This window comes from Porites lutea, chromosome 1 (genome assembly GCF_958299795.1).
Source record: "Porites lutea chromosome 1, jaPorLute2.1, whole genome shotgun sequence".
Taxonomy (NCBI): domain Eukaryota; kingdom Metazoa; phylum Cnidaria; class Anthozoa; order Scleractinia; family Poritidae; genus Porites; species Porites lutea.
This window is the reverse complement of record NC_133201.1, coordinates 38,387,493-38,410,824: the sequence shown is the minus strand read 5'-3', so window position 1 is coordinate 38,410,824 and position 23,332 is coordinate 38,387,493. Positions and strand designations below refer to the sequence as shown.

Below are 23,332 nucleotides of genomic sequence, written 5' to 3'. Positions count from 1 at the left end.
CGCCTTTCCGCCTTTGATAAGTCTTGTTTAAAGAAATGGCCCAGCGATGATAGTTGTCCAATTGCAATTTTGCGCCACAACACAGCTAGCGATCGCTTTATTTAATGATCCTTTTCAACTCGACACACCGTCTGTTTTATTTCTCAAGGGCCAGGATGTCAGGATGCTCTTGGCATGGAAAGTGGTGCCATCTCAAATGGTAAAGTTCGTGCTTCTACGGAGTGGGATGCCAATCATGCTGCCATCCAGGCAAGACTCCACTTTAAAGCAGGTTCCGGCAAAGCGGGATCATGGTCAGCTAGACACAATAACCTCGGCCAGTGGCTGCAGATTGATTTGGGTAATAAGCACATCAAGGTAACCGACCTAGCAACGCAAGGCAGAAATGGATACGCCCAGTGGGTAACCAAGTACAAAGTGCAGTACAGTAACGACGGTGTCAACTTTCAATACTACACGGAGCAGAGAAAGGTCGGAATCAAGGTAAGATCGTTTTCTCCCTGGACAGAAACTCTCCTCACCTAATTATCGTTCCTCGACATATCCACTACGTAATCTCGACGGAAAAAGCCAAACACCAAGCGCAAAACCAACGCCAAGTTAACAACGTTACTCCTCTAAGCTCTCGTGCTTTTGCACCCGTCCAAAATGGTACTGTTGCTTCCTTTTTAAGCCTCACAACCTCTTACCTATACATAGTTGAAGGATCTTTTCCGAAAAGAGTCCGCGTTCTACTTTCAGGAGTTTGTTGGAAACGCAGACCAGGACACTGTGGTCTACCACCATCTCAGCCATGCAATCCGAGCGCGCTACATCCGTTTTAGACCAACAGCTTGGCACGGTCACATATCCATGAGGGTGGAGGTATATGGGTGTAAAGGTAACTCTGCATTTTCGTCACCAAAGTCAGCCTACGACTTTTTGGCAGAACCCCCTTCATACGCGTCAGAAATTGGCACCTCTGGCCACAAAATTGAAACCGCCCGCCCCCCGCCGTTTAGATCAAACAGTTTCTAAGTACACAAAAATTTTTGTACCCACTCTTACAACAGCCCGTGCAAAGAAACTGCGTCGTCAGTGGTCCACTCGCTAGTTCCGTAACAAACTCTCCGAACTATACCGCCTTTCCGCCTTTTATAAGTCTTGTTCAAAGAAATGGCTCAGCGATGATAGTTGTCCAATTGCAATTTTGCGCCACAACACAGCTAGCGATCGCTTTATTTAATGATCCTTTTCAACTCGACACACCGTCTGTTTTATTTCTCAAGGGCCAGGATGTCAGGATGCTCTTGGCATGGAAAGCGGTGCCATCTCAAATGGTAAAGTTCGTGCTTCTACGGAGTGGGATGCCAATCATGCTGCCATCCAGGCAAGACTCCACTTTAAAGCAGGTTCCGGCAAAGCGGGATCATGGTCAGCTAGACACAATAACCTCGGCCAGTGGCTGCAGATTGATTTGGGTAATAAGCACATCAAGGTAACCGGCCTAGCAACGCAAGGCAGAAATGGATACGCCCAGTGGGTAACCAAGTACAAAGTGCAGTACAGTAACGACGGTGTCAACTTTCAATACTACACGGAGCAGAGAAAGGTCGGAATCAAGGTAAGATCGTTTTCTCCCTGGACAGAAACTCTCCTCACCTAATTATCGTTCCTCGACATATCCACTACGTAATCTCGACGGAAAAAGCCAAACACCAAGCGCAAAACCAACGCCAAGTTAACAACGTTACTCCTCTAAGCTCCCGTGCTTTTGCACCCGTCCAAAATGGTACTGTTGCTTCCTTTCTAAGCCTCACAACCTCTTACCTATACATAGTTGAAGGATCTTTTCCAAAAAGAGTCCACGTTTTGCTTTCAGGAGTTTGTTGGAAACGCAGACCAGGACACTGTGGTCTACCACCATCTCAGCCATGCAATCCGAGCGCGCTACATCCGTTTTAGACCAACAGCTTGGCACGGTCACATATCCATGAGGGTGGAGGTATATGGGTGTAAAGGTAACTCTGCATTTTCGTCACCAAAGTCAGCCTACGATTTTTTCGCAGAACCCCCTTCATACGCGTCAGAAATTGGCACCTCTGGCCACAAAACCGAAACCGCCCGCCCCCCGCCGTTTAGATCAAACAGTTTCTAAGTACACAAAAATTTTTGTACCCACTCTTACAACAGCCCGTGCAAAGAAACTGCGTCGTCAGTGGTCCACTCGCTAGTTCCGTAACAAACTCTCCGAACTATACCGCCTTTCCGCCTTTTATAAGTCTTGTTCAAAGAAATGGCTCAGCGATGATAGTTGTCCAATTGCAATTTTGCGCCACAACACAGCTAGCGAACGCTTAATTTAATGATCCTTTTGATCACGACCACCCGTCTGTTTTATTTCTCAAGGGCCAGGATGTCAGGATGCTCTTGGCATGGAAAGCGCTGCCATCTCAAATGGTAAACTTCGTGCTTCTACGGAGTGGGATGCCAATCATGCTGCCATCCAGGCAAGACTCCACTTTAAAGCAGGTTCCGGCAAAGCGGGATCATGGTCAGCTAGACACAATAACCTCGGCCAGTGGCTGCAGATTGATTTGGGTAATAAGCACATCAAGGTAACCGGCCTAGCAACGCAAGGCAGAAATGGATACGCCCAGTGGGTAACCAAGTACAAAGTGCAGTACAGTAACGACGGTGTCAACTTTCAATACTACACGGAGCAGAGAAAGGTCGGAATCAAGGTAAGATCGTTTTCTCCCTGGACAGAAACTCTCCTAACCAAATTATCGTTCCTCGACATATCCACTACGTAATCTCGACGGAGTCTGGGCTCAAGGTTATTCCGGTAAAGGAGTAGTGGTCTCGGTCCTCGATGACGGTAAGTTATTTTAAATGAAATTTAAATAAAAATGTAAAATAAGTCTTACATAAATTGCATAGCGGTACAATGAAAACAAAAAAAGAAAACAACGGATGTTACGATTGAAAGCTACCGAGTTAACAGAACACTTAACTGAGTTGAACTTTTAATCATGAACAAAGAAGAAGGGCGTATAGTGTAAGTGTTTAGACAAACGTGGGACATTTAACTTTGGTAGCAAATTTAAATAGATAACTTTAACTTTAAAACCGTTGACATTTTCTCAATATTTTAGTGAAAAAACTTAACACGGGAAAATAAAGCTAGCTCTGGTAAAATGTTTTTTTTAAAGTACACACAAACAGCGAAATGTGCGTGTCGAGCCTGCTTCTTTTAACATTTTGATTTTGTTTGCACGCCCCGTTAACCTTAATGCTATATACTTATCTTGACAAAATGCGAACAAAGTTTCGAAAAGTTCACTTTGAGTTTTTTGTTCAGATAATGGCGCGAGACCGTGTTAAAAGGAAACCTATAATAGCTACTAAACAAGTAATAACAAAGATTAGGGCGTGTGGGCGAAATCGATCGAAGGTCAATACGCTCTTGCTCCAATGCTGTGCTTTGGGTAAGTTTCAAGCTTGAAGAAGGTCAAAATGCGTGTTATCAGATTTAATAATAATAATAAATAATAATAAAATATTTATATAGCGCTTATACTTATAGAGGGTCCGAAGCGCTTGATCAGAGCAGATACGCTCTGTGCATCCCAATTAATCTTAGTGGAAGTCCACACGAAAGCTGACTAATGCGTCATAGCTCCTCTTGTCGCCCACAATAACCAAGGTTTTATATGATTTTTCTTTTTTTTTTTCATTTCCAGGAGTTGATCACAGTCACCCAGACCTGAAAAACAACTACGTGAGTTTTTCCAACAACATTGAAACTTAAATATTTCACAAGCGTATTAGTTGAATTCAGATTTCCTAATGGTTTACACTCGAAAATAAAAATAAAGAACATCGCAAAAGTTTGAACCCTAGCTTAGCTGTCTCAAATAGCGTGAACGAGTCTCTTTGATTAGACTTGAGGCACTTTATAGCTATTCTGGCCTCAAAAGGCTTGGAAATGACCGTGAAACCCCTCATATAGACCAAGAATAAGGAGGTTTTGATACGGCATCACTTCGCTCTGTAATAGAAAGTTCGGTAATACAAATTCAGAGAGGATGTTTCGGCCTTAGGCAGTAATATTAGTATAGGTAATAGCATGATTTGTAGTGATATTTGGCATAAATACCACGAGGGATATTTTAAAATTGTTAAACGTAATTTTACGAGCCGTTAGGCGAGTGAAATTTGAGACAATTTTAAAACATCAGGAGTGGTATTTATTCCAAATATCACGTACAAATCATGGTATTATTTGTTTATACTACTACCCGCAAAAGGTTTGTTGTTTTCCCATTTAGGTATTTCAAATTAAGCTGAAATACCACTGCTCTAGGGCAATCAAATTGCAGAAATTTCTCATGTAGTAGTATAAACCCTTGAAATATGAACCCTTACCCAAACGAAGACATGGCTGGTTTGCCATTTGCAAACCGTTTCTAAAAAAACCCTTTAGAAAGTAAATGGAACACGACAAAGTTTTGGGGTTAGTTCCAGTGAAAAATTTCCCGGAGCAATAGAGCGTCTGAAAAGTATTCCTTTTCTCGCCGGACGGAATGTACAAACGGAAATTCTTGTTCCATTTCTTCAAACTCATCATTGATACCAGTTTCAGGTTTTCGCGGCTTTTTCTTATTTGCGCCATTAGTACAATGAAATTTACCAGTCCTTGATCACCATCTGCCCACACCGCCAAGCTACCGGTTTACCTTAGTAAATGGTAAATAAGCAAAATGAAAAAAAACATTTTTTCACTTTTATCGGTGACAACATGCTACGTTGAAATTTATCGCGTCATGTTTTCAATCCATTGTCTATAGGATGCTGACGCAAGTTTTGACTTCAATGACTTTGATGGGGATCCAAAACCACGTGACGATAACCTGGAAAACTGGTAAAAAAATACAGTGAAATGTAGGTTGTAAGAAATTTTCCGGAACTAATCTTACAATTGATTCCTGTTTGATTGACCTACCGTATGTTTCTGTAGTCATGGCACAAAGTGCGCAGGAGAGGTAGCAGCCCAAGCAGATAATGGCATCTGCGGAGTGGGAGTGTCTTTCAATGCAAGCATTGGAGGTGAAATCATTTTATATTTATGCATTACAAATCAAAGAGTGGTGTTTTATGCAAACTGCTTACATTTTCCTATTTTGCCGCTTTAAAAAAGATCATCGAGATCGAGCCATTACAGTAATGTGCCGCCATCCTAAGCTAAAAAATACCGAGGATCCGGATGTCAGGATATATAGCGGAGAGAGAGATTTGATTCCCTTCCCCATGGTACACTGATTTGAAATTTCCGCTCCTTAGGCCATCCCAACAAAATGGTTCGTTTCCCATCGCCCAGTCTCTTGTGATGGAGGGTCGAAGGGGTCTGAAGGGGTCTGGGTTCCAGAGAAGGCAGGGCTGCTAAGTAAGAAAGCCTGGTTACAAAGTCAACCCGAAAACGTGGTCTTTTTGACTATCAAATGTCTAAACCGCCTTTAAAAAACGTAGTATCGATGTTAATTAAAGACAAAGACATCACATCATATAAATTGTTGTTAATAAAAGAAGATCGTGTGCTTGTAAATTAAAGTACTTGCTTCTTTGACTAGTGAGTCTAGAATTTTTTTTTACTTTTCGAAACAATGGGTCGGTCGGGCGATGGGAAACAAAACATTTTCTTGGAATGGCCTTACAATGAGCACTCGATCTCGGTACGCAAAAATAGGTGGCTATAACTAGTCTAGTCTACGTCTTGAACACAGTCAGATTTTTTTCCTTTGAAACTTACTTGTATACCCTTATAGCGTCCGTTTTTCAAAGAAAAATCATTCATGACTTCAACTTCAGCACCGTCGCACACTAGCTTAAAAGCCCTTAAGTTTAAGTCACATGACGTCATAAAATAACCAATTAAAACGCAAGAAACTCTGGTTAGATTCTCCGCGTAATAGAAATTAGAATTTTCCCTCAATCAGCAGAAACCTGCTCAAACTTTTGCCCTAATAATGATAATTTTTAATCTGTAATGAATTCTTTTCAAAGGTATTCGTATGTTAGATGGCAAAGCTACCGACACAATTGAGGGGAGTTCCCTTAGCTATCGCGCCGACTACATCGACATCTATAGCTGCTGTTGGGGCCCAAAAGATGATGGAACGAGATTTGGAAAACCTGGTTACTTGGCTGGCAAAGCGCTTCAAATTGGTGCTGAGCGGGTAATAATACAATTTTGTGCCATATTCTTGACTTTTGACTGAGATAAACTGCATGGTGTGTAGTCTGAAACAGATGTCATCCGTCCCTTCGCCCCCCCCCCCCTCCCCCCACCTCTTCAACGGGCGGCAAGGGAGTGGCGCGAGGAGATGGGCGACATTTCAGACTACATAGTGTCTTTTCCGTATCTCACTTTAGCGAGGCAGAAAAAATTGGTTTATTTTCCCATAGGTACGGTTTTGAGGTTACTGCGTGTTACTGAGACTTAACCCCTTTATCCTCTCTTGGACATAAATGATATAAGAACTAATGAAGTTCTCTTCGCTCTTGTCTTTCCCTCGCCTATGTTCTCTGAATTTCCTAGAGCTAGTTTAGTGCATGAAATAAACGAAAGTGATTGGACAAAGGTTATATTTTACTGTTGCAATATTGATATGAAAATTACCCTTTTGCCGTGGTGATTCACTTTGACGCAGGAATCAGTGGCGTTTGAAATGTCAGCTTTTCATCATTGCTGTGATGGTCTGTTGTGTCGCATTGCCAGCCTTGCAATAAGTTTGTGTTAATTTACGTTACGAGCATCTCATGATCCAGCAGAGTTTATTAATTCTCTGTCGCGTGTATTTTGTAGGTAAAATCTGTCCTCAAACGAGAACTTCTTTCATCTCTTTAGAATAATAATTTGGCTGGGAAACAAACAAATTCTAGATCAAACTAGGGTGAACACCACATACATGTGTTAACCTGAGAACAATAAAGCGTTTTATATTATTTTGGAGTATTATGACATTCGCTGAAGACCTCCAAATTGCCGGGAAAGGTAGATCGCCTTGTTTACCAAATTCAGCATTCCAGCATTACAAAATTGAAAAGAAGATCTTTAGATCCGTTTTGTACCATTGTTTATTTACTGGTTCAACAACTCATTCAAAATCATCGCAAACTAAGAAAACGTGCTGAGTACCCTTTATTTTTCTCCAGGGTCGTGGAGGTAAAGGTAACATTTATGTGTGGGCAACTGGCAATGGAGGACTAATAGATGACGACTGTAACTGCGATGGATACACTACCAGTATATACACCATATCAATTGGCGCCATTAGTGACCATGGTCTTTCTACGTATTATACAGAGACATGCGCATCCACCTTGGCCGTCACATTCTCTGGAGGATCACATAGAGAGACAGTAGAGAACAAAGTTGTAAGTTCTTTAGGTTTTCAATTCACCGTTGACAATGATCTAGCAGAGTTTTTTCTCTCAGTCGTGTTTATCCCCGTAATAACACATTACAGAGTAACTAACATTTATCCGTTACAAAATAAAATCGCCCGATGTTTGCAAGTGATGACCATGTAAAACCTCTCTCGTACCCAGACGTCTCTGGCTAAAAATTTGCGCAGAAAGGAAGGCAGGAAGGAAAAGATGTTCCTCAATAAAATTCGTCGAAAGGCCCTTGGACACGTTTTGAAGTTTACACAACGTAGTATTCCTTACCGTTTTGGTTTCGAGAACTGACTATAGTGATTTGGGCTGAGCATTGACTCGAAAAGGTTAGCTTCTATTTAGGGTTAGAGTTGTTTAAATCAAACCAATCCACGACGGGTAATCCTCAGTGGCGTAGTGGTATAGGTGATGGACTGCAGACACTACGCTCTATGTTCGATTCTTACTTGCGGTGGTTAGCTCGAAAGCTAAGCTCCTCTGACCACCGTACACTTCTAACCAAGCCATTATTTTTTTTCCTTCTTCTTCTCCTTTATAAGTGTATTCCTACCTTACTATATATATTGTATTGAACACCAACATGGCCGCCTTACCACGTGGTTGCAAACCAAGAATAACCAATTTTGCATAACACCAAAAAGAAAACAAGATCGGTATTCATAACTCAAGGCTGGACTGAAGCAAGCATCATAACATAGCCGCTATTTGTCATTTAATGTTCTGGAGATTTTATTTGCTCCATTTGCGCTATTTGACGTCTGTTCTGTTTTAGGTGACCACGGATCTACATCACAAATGCACTGAAGTCTTCAAAGGCACATCTTCCGCAGCCCCACTGGCTGCAGGAATGCTGGCTCTTGTACTAGAAGCGAAGTACGTACATATCGTCAAAATACCGTAATCAAAATAATGATTTCGTCAAACTCCAAGTCTTTTTACACTTTTTACTTGATCTTCTGAGGCCATATAGACTGGTCAACAGCTTTTATGAATTAGCTGGCATTTTACCTTAAGGCCCCCAAGTCAACGCAAATTTTAATGTATTTGTATTGATATAAACTTGCCTAATTTCATAACGACGTTATTTTGCTACTACGACCAGAATCCTTCAGAATACTTTCCTGTGCGGAAATTATGGTTTTTGTTATTCTAACCTTGCTGTGATTACCAAATTGTGGTATAATTAGAAAAAAAGAAAAAGGATTCTTGTCATAGTAGTAAAATGACACTATCGTGCAAATGGTCTTCGGTCTCCTGTTGGCACGGCATTCAATTTGATTTCAAGTCAGATTTTATCAGCTGCTTGCGATTTCTCATCGTGTTATTACTCTTACCACCAGTAAGTGGCTGGACTAACAGTAATCATCTTACTGGAGCTAAATGAAGTGTGAGGAATATATCTACTCTACTGCAACGTCTATGTGCTGTTTTTCTTTTCTGTTTTTGTTTTTCTTTTTTGCAACGTCTTCGCTAGTCATTACCAAGCGGAAAATATGCTGTTTTTTTTAGTCCTAGGTTAACCTGGCGTGACGTGCAGCACGTCATCGTAGAGTCGTCACAGGTGACAAGTCCGCTGGATGAGGGATGGAAGACCAACGGCGCAGGTAAACGGTACAACCACGAGTTTGGTTTTGGAAGGTTAGACGTTAGCAAAATGGTAAACAAGGCTCTTACATGGAAGAACGTGAAGAAACAAAAAATATGTCATGGAGCTGAGCACAGTAAAAAAAGGTTTGTGAAAACTAATGTGACATTCCCTTGTTCAGTCCCATGATTGTAATTTGCAATCAGTATTCTTCCATGAGTTGACCCTCATTTAAAATGTGTATTTCCGCAGTTCACTTCATCTTCATGTTTCATTCCTCAGTTTCACGGGTTAAGATGGACTCAACAAATTTGTATGGGTCTTCATAGCTCAAATGGAGTGCACTTCAGCGCTAACGCCGAGACCACTGCGACGATCATATCTTCATTTAAAATTTGCATTTCCGCAGTTCACATCATCACCCCAAATATAATTGTTGCTCACTAGCAATAGGTTTAGCTCATGTGAACGACGACGTTTTACCCGAGCCTTTGAGATCATGCGCATAAATAACTAGAAGTAATATCCTGAATGCAAGCTAACGCTAAGTCATGAGTCAACCTTTCATTGAATCTCATCGTCTAATCCTCATCGAACACATACATTTGTGTGTTTATTTTAAACGATCTACTTTAACAGGTACATTCCATCATATGGGAGTCTGATTCTATCAGCAAACACCTCAGCATGTTCAGGCACGTCCTCAGAAATACGAAGGGTAGAACACGTGCAGCTAAACGTTACATTGCAACACCGTCACCGAGGGGATTTAAGCATTACCCTCATCTCACCATCCGGGACAAGAAGCCAGCTTTTGACTACCAGGCGGAATGACCACTCGGCCAGAGGAATCAAGGTAGCTAAAAAATAAAAATAAAAATAATAATAATAATTCTGTTACTTACCCTCGGCAGTATTTTAGCACTTATGCTAGTGGGGCCGAGCAAATGCCTGAAATAAACAATTCAAATTGAACTTAACAGGGTTAAGAATCCCAACTGGCCGGAGGCGAACCAGTTGGCTATTTACAAGCGTGACCGAGGATTTGAAGTCGGGACTACCGTGAACAAATCCAGCAAGCGGTGGGCGGGACTTGAACTCGGGACCTGCAAATTGTAATTCCAGCGTTCTAACCACTCGGCCATGCTGCCTTCTATATCAGTTGAATACTCTTCAGACCTATTTTCTGACGTATCATATTGATAACACAACCTTTGTTTTAAAAAGTATATGAGATGATGAAAAATACTTTTTTGGTCGCCCTGTTATAATAGACAAAGATCTTACAATAATTTAATAATTTTTGAAATCACAAACGTTTTGATCGTTCCACTACAGTAGCAGGTAGAAAAGTGTGTTTTACGTTTCCTATCAATTTATGTCGCTCGTGCTTTTTTGAAACTTTTGTTAACAAAATTCTTTGCTCACCTGGAATTGAATATGATCCATGGTTGAAATTACCACATGTGACTACATATCCAAAACACGAAAATTTTCTCAACTAAAGCCCCTTAATTAAAACTTCTCGTAAGCGACTAGAGTTTGGGGGCCGTGACGATTTCATAACTTTCCACTGTGATTAATAACTTCTGTCAAGCGAGCATTTAACACGTGGTCTGATCTTGAAGTCTGCAGTACGCCACGTTCACTGGCATGGCACTAAAGTCAGTCGTAACTTAGAAATTTTATGAAGTAATTCTTCTTCGGCGGATAATTAACACCTGAACTACTGGACGACGTTGAGCAAAATACCGTGCTTTGTCAGTGGTGAGCAGATCGGTTATATCAATTATAGAAAAGGTCAGCGAAGCGAGCTGCCATTTTCAAACAGGAGCGATTGCAAGAAAGAGAAAAGCGTGGTTTTATTAACGCATGAGCAGAATATTATTTGCAGCCAAATACAGTTGGACGACATTGCGCATGAGCAGACCATTATTTGTGGGAATTATTTGCAGATCACATGATGGGCTCTCGGCCAATGAAAAGGAAGAAAAATTTGCATCAACTGATAAGTACATCTATTAGACCTGTATGTTCCTAAAAGAGACCCCCCTGCAATTCGACTATCATAAGGGACCACCTCCCAACAGCTGCTTCTTAACCTTGACATTTTGGATAGTCTCTGAGAGAATATTCCACTGTCAAGTATTTCAATGCTATATTATTAAACTAAAAACTGGCTTTCTTTACATTTTCAGAATTGGCTTTTTATGACTGTACATTGCTGGGGTGAAGATCCTAGAGGACCGTGGACTGTAATTGTTACTGACAATGACAATAATAACCGTCAACATTATCTGGAGAAGCACACACAAGCAGACGAGGAAGATGTAACCAGAGTATTAATGGACGAGACAGAAGAACATCGGCTAAGGGGAGAATCTCAGCGGGAGGCCATAAATGGTCATGCGCAGGATCATGTCTTGAAAACGATGGAAGACACCGCTGAGAAGATTTTCAACGGACCTGGATTTTCGAAGTACCTCCAGAGAAAGAAATCTCAGCATGAAAGTAATAAACTTCCAGCGATAAAAATAAAACAGAATGGGTTGGTAAGACATCATAAAAAGAAAAAAGAAATTCATTCGGCCAGTTTGAAGAACCATTATTGGAAAAATAGACCAAATAACATCAGAAAAGTGGGTAAAGCAAAGCAAAATACTGCAGTTGTGTCGAGGAAAAAAACTCCTAAAAATTCAATGTCAATCAAACATTACAAACACTGGTCGAAAAAGAGGAAACCTGCAAGGAAAACAGTGACACATGAAAAGTCAAACGTCACTTTAAGGGAAAAACTTCAGGATGGTAAGACGGTTATGACAAGTCAACAAAATTCAGAAGAAAAACAGAACGCGGCTTCAGCTGTGGTCCCTTTTCTCGTCAAGACTTTGAGCAAATCAAATGCCTCAATGTTAAAGGTGATGAACACATCTGAGAATGCAAAGGTTCTTGATCTTATCACAAAGCTAGTATTAGAAATTCAGAAAAATCCATTAGTGACTAAAATTGCTATGGAAGCATTGAAAAATCCTGCTATTGGTGAACTATTTGGAATTGATCCTTCTCAAAAACTAGCCGAAACATTCCACGAAAGTTTATCATCAAGAAGGGATGGGAAACAAATCAAAGGATTTAAGAACTCGACAAGCGCACTTAGGTCGTCTTTAAACAATGGTAATCAGATTGACACACGGAAAGCAAAATTAGACAAAATTGCAATTAGACAAAATTAGACAAAAACCTTCAAGGAAGCGGATCCGGAAATGTCAAAGGCTGGCATTTAGAGAATTCACAACTGTTGGAAAGTAGAAAAACAAAAATAGAAGATGCTTCCGGGTTGTTTGGCTCTGGTAAAACAGCTAGAGAAATATCAGAGGTGTCTGAAAAGGAGGAAAATTTATCTTCAGAAACTGGCGGAGATGAAGGCGACAACCAATACGAAGATGGAGATGGGGAAAATTTCTTTGAAAATATGAAAAAGGCTTTTGAAAGTGACGAGGAAGGTGATTTAGGTCCAGAATTTGGACTTAGTTCGGATAGCGTCAATGAATATTACACAGGTCTTTGCAGAAACATCTCAGCTTTTCCAAAAAATGGTTCATCTATCACTCGAAGACTTCATTGCTCAGAAAATCATACGCGCAACACTGAAAGAGACCAGGAGGACAAAACGTTAGCACATTATCTTGCAGTTGACAAGTTAAAGTCAACTTCAGGGGGCAGTGTTTTGGAAAGCTTTGAAGATCAAGATGACAGTTCTTTGCAATCATCGTCTCTTAGAGAAGATAAAAATCCAAACGGTGATCAGCAGGAGTATGCGGACTCTAGATACAGTGGCAAAGATTTAGAGGTCCTTCAGAAAGCTTTGGAAGAACAGTTGTCTCGTTTATCCAAGGATCCGGAATCTAAAAAATCAAACGCAGATTTTTTAGCCCGTGTTCGGGACGATATCAATCATGCTGATATAAATGACTTAGAGCTTTTAGAAGCTCAGATCGCAGATGGAAAGACTGATATTTCTAGAGTTGCCAGGAGCCTTTCTCCAGAAGATGAAGACATTGATGTGGAGGACTATTCGGACACTCCACTGGCATCATATCCAGAAATTACTGAAATCAGTGAAGATAAGGACGAGTTAGAACGGAGTAGAATGTCGCGTCAATTTCAGAAACATAAGTCGTTTCAAACGTACTATGTGGACCCGGAGAAATATGGAAAGGACAATTCGGGCATACTAGAGTCTTGGACGTTAATCCTGTATGGAACTAAATAGCATTACGGTTTTGTGTTAGTTAGCTTTTGTATGGTTGCTGAAACATCTGCTTATCAGACAGATCAGAGATCAGTCTCAAGGATTGTGTTTATCCAAGCAGTTAATCAACTTTGTTTCTTTCAAAGAACAGGACCAGCGTAAAATTTGCTTAGGGGAAAGAAAGGCGCAACAAACAATTCCACCGAAAACAAGTTGAGTCCTTTCTTTCCGCGCGAGTAATCGTCGCAGTAGTGGTGAGTGTTGTTATGGTTATGACGCCCTCCACACATGAAGAATATCTTTCATATTGTAAAGAAATTTTAGGGTTATCTCTACTAAACATGTACAGTTCTGAAGCAAAAAAACATTGCAAATAGGAGTATAGTGATCGGATCGTACACTAAAATTCCATTGTACCAAATTTTAACTTAGGCTCGTAGGGCCTGAATGTGATAAAGTAAGTACCCACGTAAAGAAGAACCTGTGGATAATGAACGGCACGTCTAGGTTTTAACATGTTGCCTAAAATCAGGGCTTTTATTATAATTTTCACGACAGTCCCGTTTTTAAGGGGGCTCTCATTGATTTCATAATTTTTTCTATGGTAAATATTTAGGAGAAAATGGATTAACATGTTCAAGGTATTTAATGAAATTTAATTGATCTGTCCCGACTTACGCCCATTTTTTTTCTTTTTCATTCTTTCATCGTCATGTTCTGGGCTTTTAACGAACTAACTCAATAACCTACTCCCAGTTGGCTCAGTGTAGCTTATTCACGGTACCCGCTATCTTTTGTACACGCTTTAAATGTCAACTGGTACTTCCGGGGACAAACAAGTGATAACATTTGCCGATACGGGTACACAATCGCGGTCGAGTTTGAGTAGTAAGGAGCTTTAGCATCTACGACCGCGATGGCAGCAAAAACGTTGCCCTTAACCTGAATTCACCTTTTTTTCAAACTAAGTCTCGTTTATTCCAAGTCGCTGAAAATGTCAAATGTAGTTCCCTGGAGTTGATTTCTTGAGGACCGCACTCAAGTTTAGAAAGAGAAAGAAAATTCGTTGTCTCTTGTTTACGTCCTCCATAAAACGAAAAATTAGGCATTTTCACGTTGTAGTCGTGCAGCAACGGCAAAGAAATGTACAAAAAAGAGTGATGCACGAGCAAAGTTGTTTTTTTGCTATGTAAGGCTACCACTTTTTTTACGTTCTCGTTGCCGTCGCGGTCGTCGTTTCTAAAGCTCCCTACTCTGTTAGGTCCTGCAAAATGTTTGAACAGTTCGAGTTTTGACAAGTTTTACACCATAACAGCTTCCTGTGAGGACATCTACGGTCGCTACTACATCCAAAAAAAGATAGCAAAGATAACTTCTCCTCATAATATTTCTATTGTCGTCTTAAGGAGAAAAATTTCTTTCTTTTCTGTTGTCTAGAGCAAACTCGACCGCCTTTCCTTTTATCGGCTGATTTCATCACTTGTTTGCCCCCTAAGAAACCACGTGACATTGCTTTTATCCCGTAAGTCTTTAATAACCGCGTGCGAAGATGGCGGGTATCGTGAATGAGGTCTATTGGTAGAGCGCTGCACCGGGTTCGAATCCCGTAAAAAACCTGAATTGATTCAGGCTTTCGATTGGGTGGCTAGCCACAAATTCACACACGAAAAACGATTATACATATAAAAGGACAGAAAATGCTCCATTTTTCATCCACAGCTTTAATTTCTAGCTGCAAAAATACAGGCGGGCCGGAAAAAACGTGGATGCGGGCACCGCGAAACATTGAGCCCTCTTTGGAGTTCTTTCAACCGTTTTATCTTTTTTCCATTTCAGTCATTTCCTCTTTTCTTTTTCTGGCATTCCAGAGGAGAGTGGTCTTTCATCTTGCAGTTGGGCTTTTTGAAATTGTAACGTTATTGGATATGATTTAGAAAACTTTAAACGGATGCTATCAGCCACCCCTATGCTGAGCAGCACCTGGTTAATAACGCTTACCCACCGGCCAAGGTCTGACAAATGGCAGTTCTAAACGAAAGGCCCCAGTTGTTCAAAAGTTGGATAGCGCTATCCAACGGATAAATCACCCTGTTAGGGAAACCAATTGCGCTATCCAGTGGATAGTGATTTATCCGGTGGATAGCGTTATCCACCTTTTGAACAACTGGGGCCCAGACCTTTTAGATCCTTTTGGTAGAAATAATACTCAATGTCGATCTAGCTGTTGATATCAGCTAACAAAACTTCACTTGAAATATAGAATGAAAAAGATTTATGTCTCATGAAGTTTTGTAGAATGTGTCAGGGGAAGGAGAGAAAGGGGAAAATGGCTTTAAGACGGAATCCACCAGGAAAATGAGTAATTTAAATTTTCAGTGGACAAAAACCTTGTACCAGAATAAGTTAAACAATATTGCATTCTTTTTTACATTTTTCAAGGGTTAGAGATGTAATTGGTTATGTGTAATAACACCAAAGAAATTTTCTTATAGGAGCCCGAGATAGTGAAAGTCAAATTTCACAAGAATTGAAAAAACACAGGTGAAATTCTGAAAATTTCATGTACAAGTTGTCATTTTGTTAAGTTTGACATAAATTTTCTCGGGCCCCCATAAGAAATTTCCTTTGGCGTTATTACACATAACTAATTACATCCATAGCCGTTGAAAAATGTAAAAAAGAATGCAATATGCTTTAAATTATTCTGGTACAAGGTTTTTGTCCGCTGAAGATTAAAATTTCTTTATTTCCTGATGGATTCCGTTTCAATTGCTGGATTGCACGTGACGTCACAGAGGCCATGTTGGTGGTCAAGAACAGAAGCATCTTTCTCCTTTGGGAACAAAACTCCATTTCCATGTAAATTCTTCGGCCGCCTTGTCACGCGGTTGCGAACCAAGAATTGTTTTCTCAGGACAACATTTTTTTTTCTTGTATAATAAATCATGAAATTCAAATCGCATAGTCTCGCTGTTTGGTGACACGTAAGACACAATGTTATCTATCATTTTGAGTAGGTTTTTCTTTTTCTCTCCGATATTCCCTTGATATATCATATTTAAGCAATTATTTGTCTCAGATTTAATTGTATCAAATAATAATTTGCGAGGGAATAATCATACCTCCCTTGCCTTTGGAGAATATAATTGTTGAATTAATTTGCTATAATGTAAGCAAAAACGTCAACCTCGATTATTTGCGTAAAGGAAAAAATTTTTTAAGTGCGCTCAAGCTGCAAAACTTTTTCTTCGCCTTTTTTCTCTATTTTTTTTTTTAGGTTTTGGTTACTACCTACCCATCTTGCCTTTTTTATATCTATTTTTTTTTACTTTGGATCATAGACGAGTTGCGTTGCCAGCATTTCAGCACGTCTGCGAGTGCGATTATTCAAATTTTAACGAAAAATTAACTTGAAAATATGCTGATTATGAAACTCTTCTAGTCTTTGTTTTAGGTGGCGCTTTGGTTAAATTTCAAAGGTACAACATACACGGCGAAAGACGGACTCGATTTAGTAATTCTTTGTTGGGAAATAAGGTAAAGACCTCTTTGACAGAATTTTGAAATACTCACAACAACTTTTTGATTACGTTGAGGAAAAGCGGAAGTTTGTAATTTAAAAGAGTGACTAGTTTGCATTAAGTCTGGATAGGATATTTTTGCAGAGTCATAACTTTATGACTTCAAAATATATATACAGCATTTTTACATTCGCCTAACCGAGCTACCCTCGGCGAGACAACTTTTCCAACATTTCCTTACAAAACTTGGCGAACCGTTTATATGCGAAAAAAGAGTTGGCTCGGCCGGATTTCGATTGTAGGGTCCTCCTACTAACAGGGACAAATTTTCTACATATAAACAATCGTAGCATTCGCGAGCGCTATTGTCAGCTCTTGGCTAGAGAATTAAGAGGACAAATGAACTTTTCTAAACGGGGACCGGCCTTACGACACAAAAACAAACAAAGAGGCGCATGCGAATGGCAACTGTTTTTAGAATTCTGTCTATATTTTTGGTTTCCAAAACGTTTGGTAACCTTTCTGAGTTTTACATTTTTTAACATTCAAATGACTTCGCAATGAGATTTACCTCTGGAGTTGACAGCAACGAGATCGAGTTACTCAAGTTTTATCCTCGAGCCTTGGTCCAATTGACACTAAATCAGCGGATTTTCCACAGACACAATCGAAAACACAAATTTCTGCAAGGTTTTAAGCGCTGTTTGACGGCCCGGTTTACTCTAAGACCTCACAGTACTCCAAGCCAACCATCCAATTTGTTCCCTGACCTTCTAGTAAGAGTGGGAAAATCTAGACATTCTAGTCAGAGACAACCAGTTATACTAAGGCTATGTAACACGGGGTACAGAGGCGTCGGCGTTTGCTTTAGATGCCACGGCACTTATTTGAAGTAAATAACTGCCTTGGGAGGGCTTGGCCTTGTGCGACACGATTGATCTGCAAGTAGCCAAAATTAATTCATCATCTGAACTTTTAATAACTTTTTCATGTTTACCCAGACAAATGATACCAACAGGAAGACAGAAGTAGCCTTTGCCACACGAAGCAAAGGCGTCTTCAGAAGAAATTGAGCTGGGTAGTGTTACTAATATAACGAAACAATATTTTAACAGTTTAAAAGACTGCTTTCAGACATGATCTTATGTGGAGAAGACATAGTTCTCGCCTTTTATCTATTTCTACTTATTTTTTCCTCAGACACGCAAAAAAAAAAATGTTTTTTTGTCATAACAAGTGCCTTGGTTGGCCTCAACAAACATGAACTTGCTAAGACGATTGACGGTCCAATCTAAGAAGTAAAAAAGAATAAGATAGCATACTTTTACTTACAAAAGTACTTGATAAGGATATGACAGCCTCTGTTAGGATAACAAGTTGCGCGAGACTTATCGGCATACAAAAAATATCAAAGTACTGAAACTGCTTTAACCAATGACATCCTCTGTGCGCAGGATAGGATAGCATTCATCCCCTTTCTATTAGAACTTTCAGCAGCATTTGACTCTTTCGTATGGTAAGAAAGGCCATCCACGTATGACTTCACCCTAACTTGTACATAAACAGGAAAGGTAAGATTCCAGAATTCCAACAACCAGGAATAGACAACAAAACTGTGAATCTTTGCCACAATGGAGCACTTAGGGAAAGTTCATTTAATATGACAAGGGGGGGGATGAAGATATTGAGGGGGGGCTCCGAAAATTTTTAGACACCCGAAGGGGGGGCTCTGAAAAAATTGTTGCGCTAGGAGGGGGGGGCTCCGAAAATTTGTATACTTCAAAACCAACACATGACATCATCATACAGATCGGATGGTTTTCAACTCAACAATTTAATGACCTGTGCAACTCAGCTATATCATGTGGTTTACAGATATAACAAATGTAGTCTCAGTAATTATTACACTCTTGTTCATCCCAAAAATGCTTTAGAAAATCGTATCACAACTGTATCTCAAGTTTGTCATAGTATAAATCATTGAAGACAATAACGGTAAATATATTTAATACAGTCTAGCGATCTTTTTTCAGGGGAGCAAAGGAATTGAAGGAGGAGGGGGGGGGGGGCTCTGAAATTTTTTCGACTACCAAGGAGGGGGCTCCTAAAAATTTGAACCGCTAGCGAGGGGGGCTGCTAAAATTTCAAGCTTCGAGTTTCAATATCTTCATCCCCCCCCTTGTCATATTAAATGAACTTTCCCTTAGAGCTACAATTTTAGCTATGAAGTCCATCAGCCTTTAGTGAAGATCGAGATGCACCAGATATTGAAAGCCACGTTAATGCTAATTATAGTTATTGTTATTGCTATCGACTTAAATTACAATAAGTTATATAAATTCAGTTATGGAACGTGACTACGCGATTGCATCACCCAATGAAAAGTAAAAGTCTTTATGGTGCTAGTTAACTTGTGTGCCTTTTTATGACAGAGTGAAAGAATTTCTTTAGAAATTTTGTGTGTGATCCGATTTAGCCGATGACAGGACCCCTTTGATAACAGTGCTCTTGCACTGAAGGGCTATCCTGTATAAATATTCGTTATTATTATTATTATTTATTCTGACTCGGCACTTGGTTAAAATCCTCGCCCACGTGCCGATCAGCTCTTTATTTGCTTTTCATAATCGAATGTTCAAAAAGGCATTATCCTGGTGCTACAGAGAATAAACAAGGGATATTTATTGATATCACTGTTATGACATTTATTAATTATTTTATTCCTTTTGTTGTCACGCTTTATTTTTAATATGAGTCAAAATAATAATAGCTGCAAACTGGATAAATATGAACTAGATGGATAGAATCAGAATGGTAATGGCTTTACCACAAATTTTTTTTCTGACCCATTGTGTTTGATAATCAGAATAAACGAACATATCTAAACATATGCAGCTCGATAATATTCAAAGAAAGTCTGATGAGTGATCGTGAAACAAAAACAGTGAAATAAGAAAGGCGGAAATGAAATGGGAAGCAATCGCAAATGTACTGAAGTGGGATATGATCCGAAAGAGGTGAGCATAGTCCTGCCGGAATACGACTAGTGTTGTTGACAGTGACGGACGTTTCGACAATCTGTTGGGTAGTCATCTTAGAGTGAAAAGTGAATTGTATCAATTGTTGATGGCATTAAAATCTGGTTATTTAATACCATCACCCTAAGTGATACAATTCACTATGACTCTAAAGATCTCTCCGCACAGCTTGTCGAAACGTCAGTCACTGTCAATAACAGTCGTTTCCAGGACTACGTTTACTCCTACGATTATACTCCTCCCAGTGATGAAACGACTCCTGGGTTCATACCTTTCGTAATCACCCAAAAAACTTCAAAGATGCAGCATAAAGATGAATCAATCAGAACAACGACTTAAGATTGCTTGCAGTTTTGCTCAAAGTCCACAGCACTTTCCACATCCTTTCTGGGCACTTAAAGTAGTGATTATCCCTGAGTATTCATTTCTTCATCTAGCTTAACAACTACCACCTTAACAATGGTCAATAACGTTTATTGAACCGTCAAATTGTGCATGTTTGCGAAAAGGTACGCCACCAATGTTATGACACTAATTATTTTATAACTGTTAAGTGTATTTACTACCTAACGTTTATTGTTCCGAATTTAATTATCAAATATGACAGTTTACCTTGTTGCTCACTTTCCTACTTTTTCCTTCGCAAAGATTCAACCCGTGCACGTACGCAGAAGACACTTTTATTGGTCACAAAACAACTGACTTTACTATACGCAAATAGGAACCTACTTCTATGGAGAAACACGTTATTCCACTCATTCACCACTTGTATTTATCGAACAAAAAGACCATCTATTTGAAAAGCATCTCCTCCTCTCCTCCCCCTTTCCCACCACCTTGGAGTCCACCGCTTACACCCATTTGAACGCTTAGAAACGTTGCTCATTTGGATTCAATAAAAGGTTAAGACTCATAATGTATCGATCGTATCTTTAGTGATACGTTACTGTTCATTTCCTAAGGTTTTAGAAGCATCTGTTTGTTTGAGATGCAAAAGGTATTAAGTTGATAAAAAGGAAAATTTCTTGGTACGGATTGAGCATATTTCATATTTCTTCCCACCCCTACCACCATCTCTATACCACATCCCACATGCCACGGTATTTATTTCATGCAATTAACTGCCTTGGGAGGGCTTGAGCACGTGCAGTATGATTTATTTACAAGTGGCCAAAAATTAGTTTACCATCCAAATTTTTTAATAACTTTTTTATGTTTACTCTGACAAATTATTAAAAATGGAAAGCCAGAAAAAGCCTTTGCCAGACAAAGCAACGTCTTCAGAGGAAACTGCGCAGGTGAGTATTACTGATATAACGAAACAACTTTTCACGTAATTTTTTTATTTCTTTAGTTGTGATTTCTTTCAGTCAATTCACGACCAATCGCAGCAAGACGAGAATTACTATTGACTCAAAATTCGAAAATAATAGTTTAAAACACTGCTTTCTGACGTCTTCTTCTATCAAGAGAACATATTTTTCATGTCTTGGCACTTTTTCTCCCTTTTTTTCCTGTGGTACACAAAAGAACATTCAAAACGTTTACCAAAACATAGTACTTCAGTTCTTCGCACACTTGCTATAACCACACTTCGTTTGCCTATGAGTGTCTTTTGGAAACTTGACAACTATAAAACCTTGATTCGGCTTCTGATTCGTTTTTCTCTCTTCTACTACCAACCTACTGGAAGATGTTGCATTAAATTGCCCGTGCTATTCATTGCCCTTTATTCATCGTGATTTTTAAAGCACCAAATACTGCGCAATCCTTCTCAAAGTATGTTCAGGCCATCAAGACGATGACTGGGATGACTTCAGGTGACTGGGACGATCACAATCGACTGGTTAGAACTGTAGTGAAAATTGTGATGGGTTAAATATAATCTAACAAATCCCCTTAATCGACGCGGATCAATCAAGATGATTATGAGAAAACTAAACTTAGAAAGATACAGGTTCAAAAATTTGAAATATAAAAGAACACTATTTTTATAACATCCATAGATTTATGCAGTAATCCTTAAGACAACGATAGTCAGGAAATTTGTCGGATCAATCTTAGCAGCTGGGCACAGAACCTTATATAAAAACAGTAACAGAATATAATATACAACACCTTATACATTCCACTGCACCAAAATTACCCTATTTTAGTTGCTGTGTCACTAAATAACGCAATTTAATTAAAATAGCTCATTACAAAAAGTTCCTCTTAAGAACGCCTTCTTTAACACTTAAAAATTATTTAAAAAGTTTTTGTTGTCTTTTGTGTATGACTTACAGAAGGCTTTCGTAAGATAATTACCGAACACGTAAGAAGGCGTACAGAAGGCTTGTGTAAGATACTTACCGCTAGTGTAAGAAGGCTTACACAAGTCTTCTGTAAGGACTCTTTATACAAGGCTTGTGTAAGTATTTAACACAAGGCTTGTATAAAGAGTCCGTACAGAAGACTTAAAGGTGCCTACACAAGGCTTGTGTAAAACACTTACACAAGCCTCGCATAAAAGTCCTTACACAAGCCTTGTATAAAAGTCTTTACACAAGCCTTTTGTAAGAGTCCTTACACAAGGCTTGTGTTAGAGTCCTTACAGAAGGCTTGTATAAGGTTGCTTACAGAAGGCTTGTGTAAGATACTTACAGAAGGCTTGTGTAAGATACTTACAGAAGGCTTGTGTAAGATACTTACAGAAGGCTTGTGTAAGAGTGCTTACACAAGGCTTGTGTAAGATACGTACAGAAGGCTTGTGTAAGAGTGCTTACAGAAGGCTTGTGTAAGATACTTACAGAAGGCTTGTGTAAGAGTGCTTACAGAAGGCTTGTGTAAGAGTCCTTACACAAGGCTTGTGTAAGATACTTACAGAAGGCTTGTGTAAGATGCTTACAGAAGGCTTGTGTCAGAGTCCTTACACAAGGCTTGTGTAAGATACTTACAGAAGGCTTGTGTAAGATACTTACAGAAGGCTTGTGTAAGGTACTTACAGAAGGCTTGTGTAAGATGCTTACAGAAGGCTTGTGTAAGGTTGCTTACAGAAGGCTTGTGTAAGGTTGCTTACAGAAGGCTTGTGTAAGGTTGCTTACAGAAGGCGTGTGTAAGATACTTACAGAAGGCTTGTGTAAGAGTCCTTACAGAAGGCTTGTGTAAGAGTCCTTACAGAAGGCTTGTGTAAGGTTGTTTACAGAAGGCTTGTGTAAGGTTGCTTACAGAAGGCTTGTGTAAGGTTGCTTACAGAAGGCGTGTGTAAGATACTTACAGAAGGCTTGTGTAAGAGTCCTTACAGAAGGCTTGTGTAAGGTTGCTTACACAAGGCTTGTGTAAGATACTTACAGAAGGTGTAAGGTTGCTTACAGAAGGCTTGTGTAAGGGTGCTTACAGAAGGTTTAAAATGGGGTTGACAGGCCTACACGACTCCCCAGCGCGTGTTAAAATAGCCTTTTTATAGTTTGGCTCTCACGAGTATGTCTTTGAGCGACCGACTTCTTTTATAAGA

At 39.6% G+C, this 23,332-nt stretch overlaps 3 protein-coding genes across 3 annotated transcripts in view; all 3 read left to right on the top strand.

The window, feature by feature from the left end:
• The window catches only part of LOC140949851 (uncharacterized), a 196,918-nt gene that overhangs the window by 61,221 nt on the left and 112,365 nt on the right, over positions 1 to 23,332 (top strand). Inside the window, 4 exon segments of the mRNA XM_073399000.1 lie at positions 155 to 483; positions 742 to 880; positions 1,269 to 1,603; positions 1,862 to 2,000. Coding sequence (XP_073255101.1) covers positions 155 to 483; positions 742 to 880; positions 1,269 to 1,603; positions 1,862 to 2,000 — 942 coding nt within the window.
• LOC140949830 (thrombospondin-2-like) overlaps positions 1 to 23,332 on the top strand; it is a 177,528-nt gene that overhangs the window by 93,162 nt on the left and 61,034 nt on the right. The window lies entirely within an intron of this gene.
• On the top strand, positions 2,415 to 13,924 carry LOC140924081 (uncharacterized). The gene is made up of 12 exons (XM_073374082.1): positions 2,415 to 2,580; positions 2,807 to 2,860; positions 3,726 to 3,763; positions 4,833 to 4,906; positions 5,003 to 5,091; positions 6,046 to 6,218; positions 7,198 to 7,419; positions 8,216 to 8,316; positions 8,953 to 9,174; positions 9,668 to 9,884; positions 11,227 to 12,225; positions 12,315 to 13,924. The coding sequence occupies exons 1-12, from the start codon at positions 2,415 to 2,417 to the stop codon at positions 13,299 to 13,301; spliced, it is 3,342 nt and encodes a 1,113-aa protein (XP_073230183.1). The 3' UTR covers positions 13,302 to 13,924.

Coding starts and splice junctions, on each gene's coding strand:
- LOC140924081 (XM_073374082.1), top strand. CDS start 2,415: ATGGAAAGCGCTGCCATCTCAAATGGTAAACTTCGTGCTTCTACGGAG. Junction 2,861..3,725: donor GGTCTCGGTCCTCGATGACG/GTAAGTTATTTT, acceptor TTTCATTTCCAG/GAGTTGATCACAGTCACCCA. Junction 12,226..12,314: donor ATCAGATTGACACACGGAAA/GCAAAATTAGAC, acceptor TGGCATTTAGAG/AATTCACAACTGTTGGAAAG.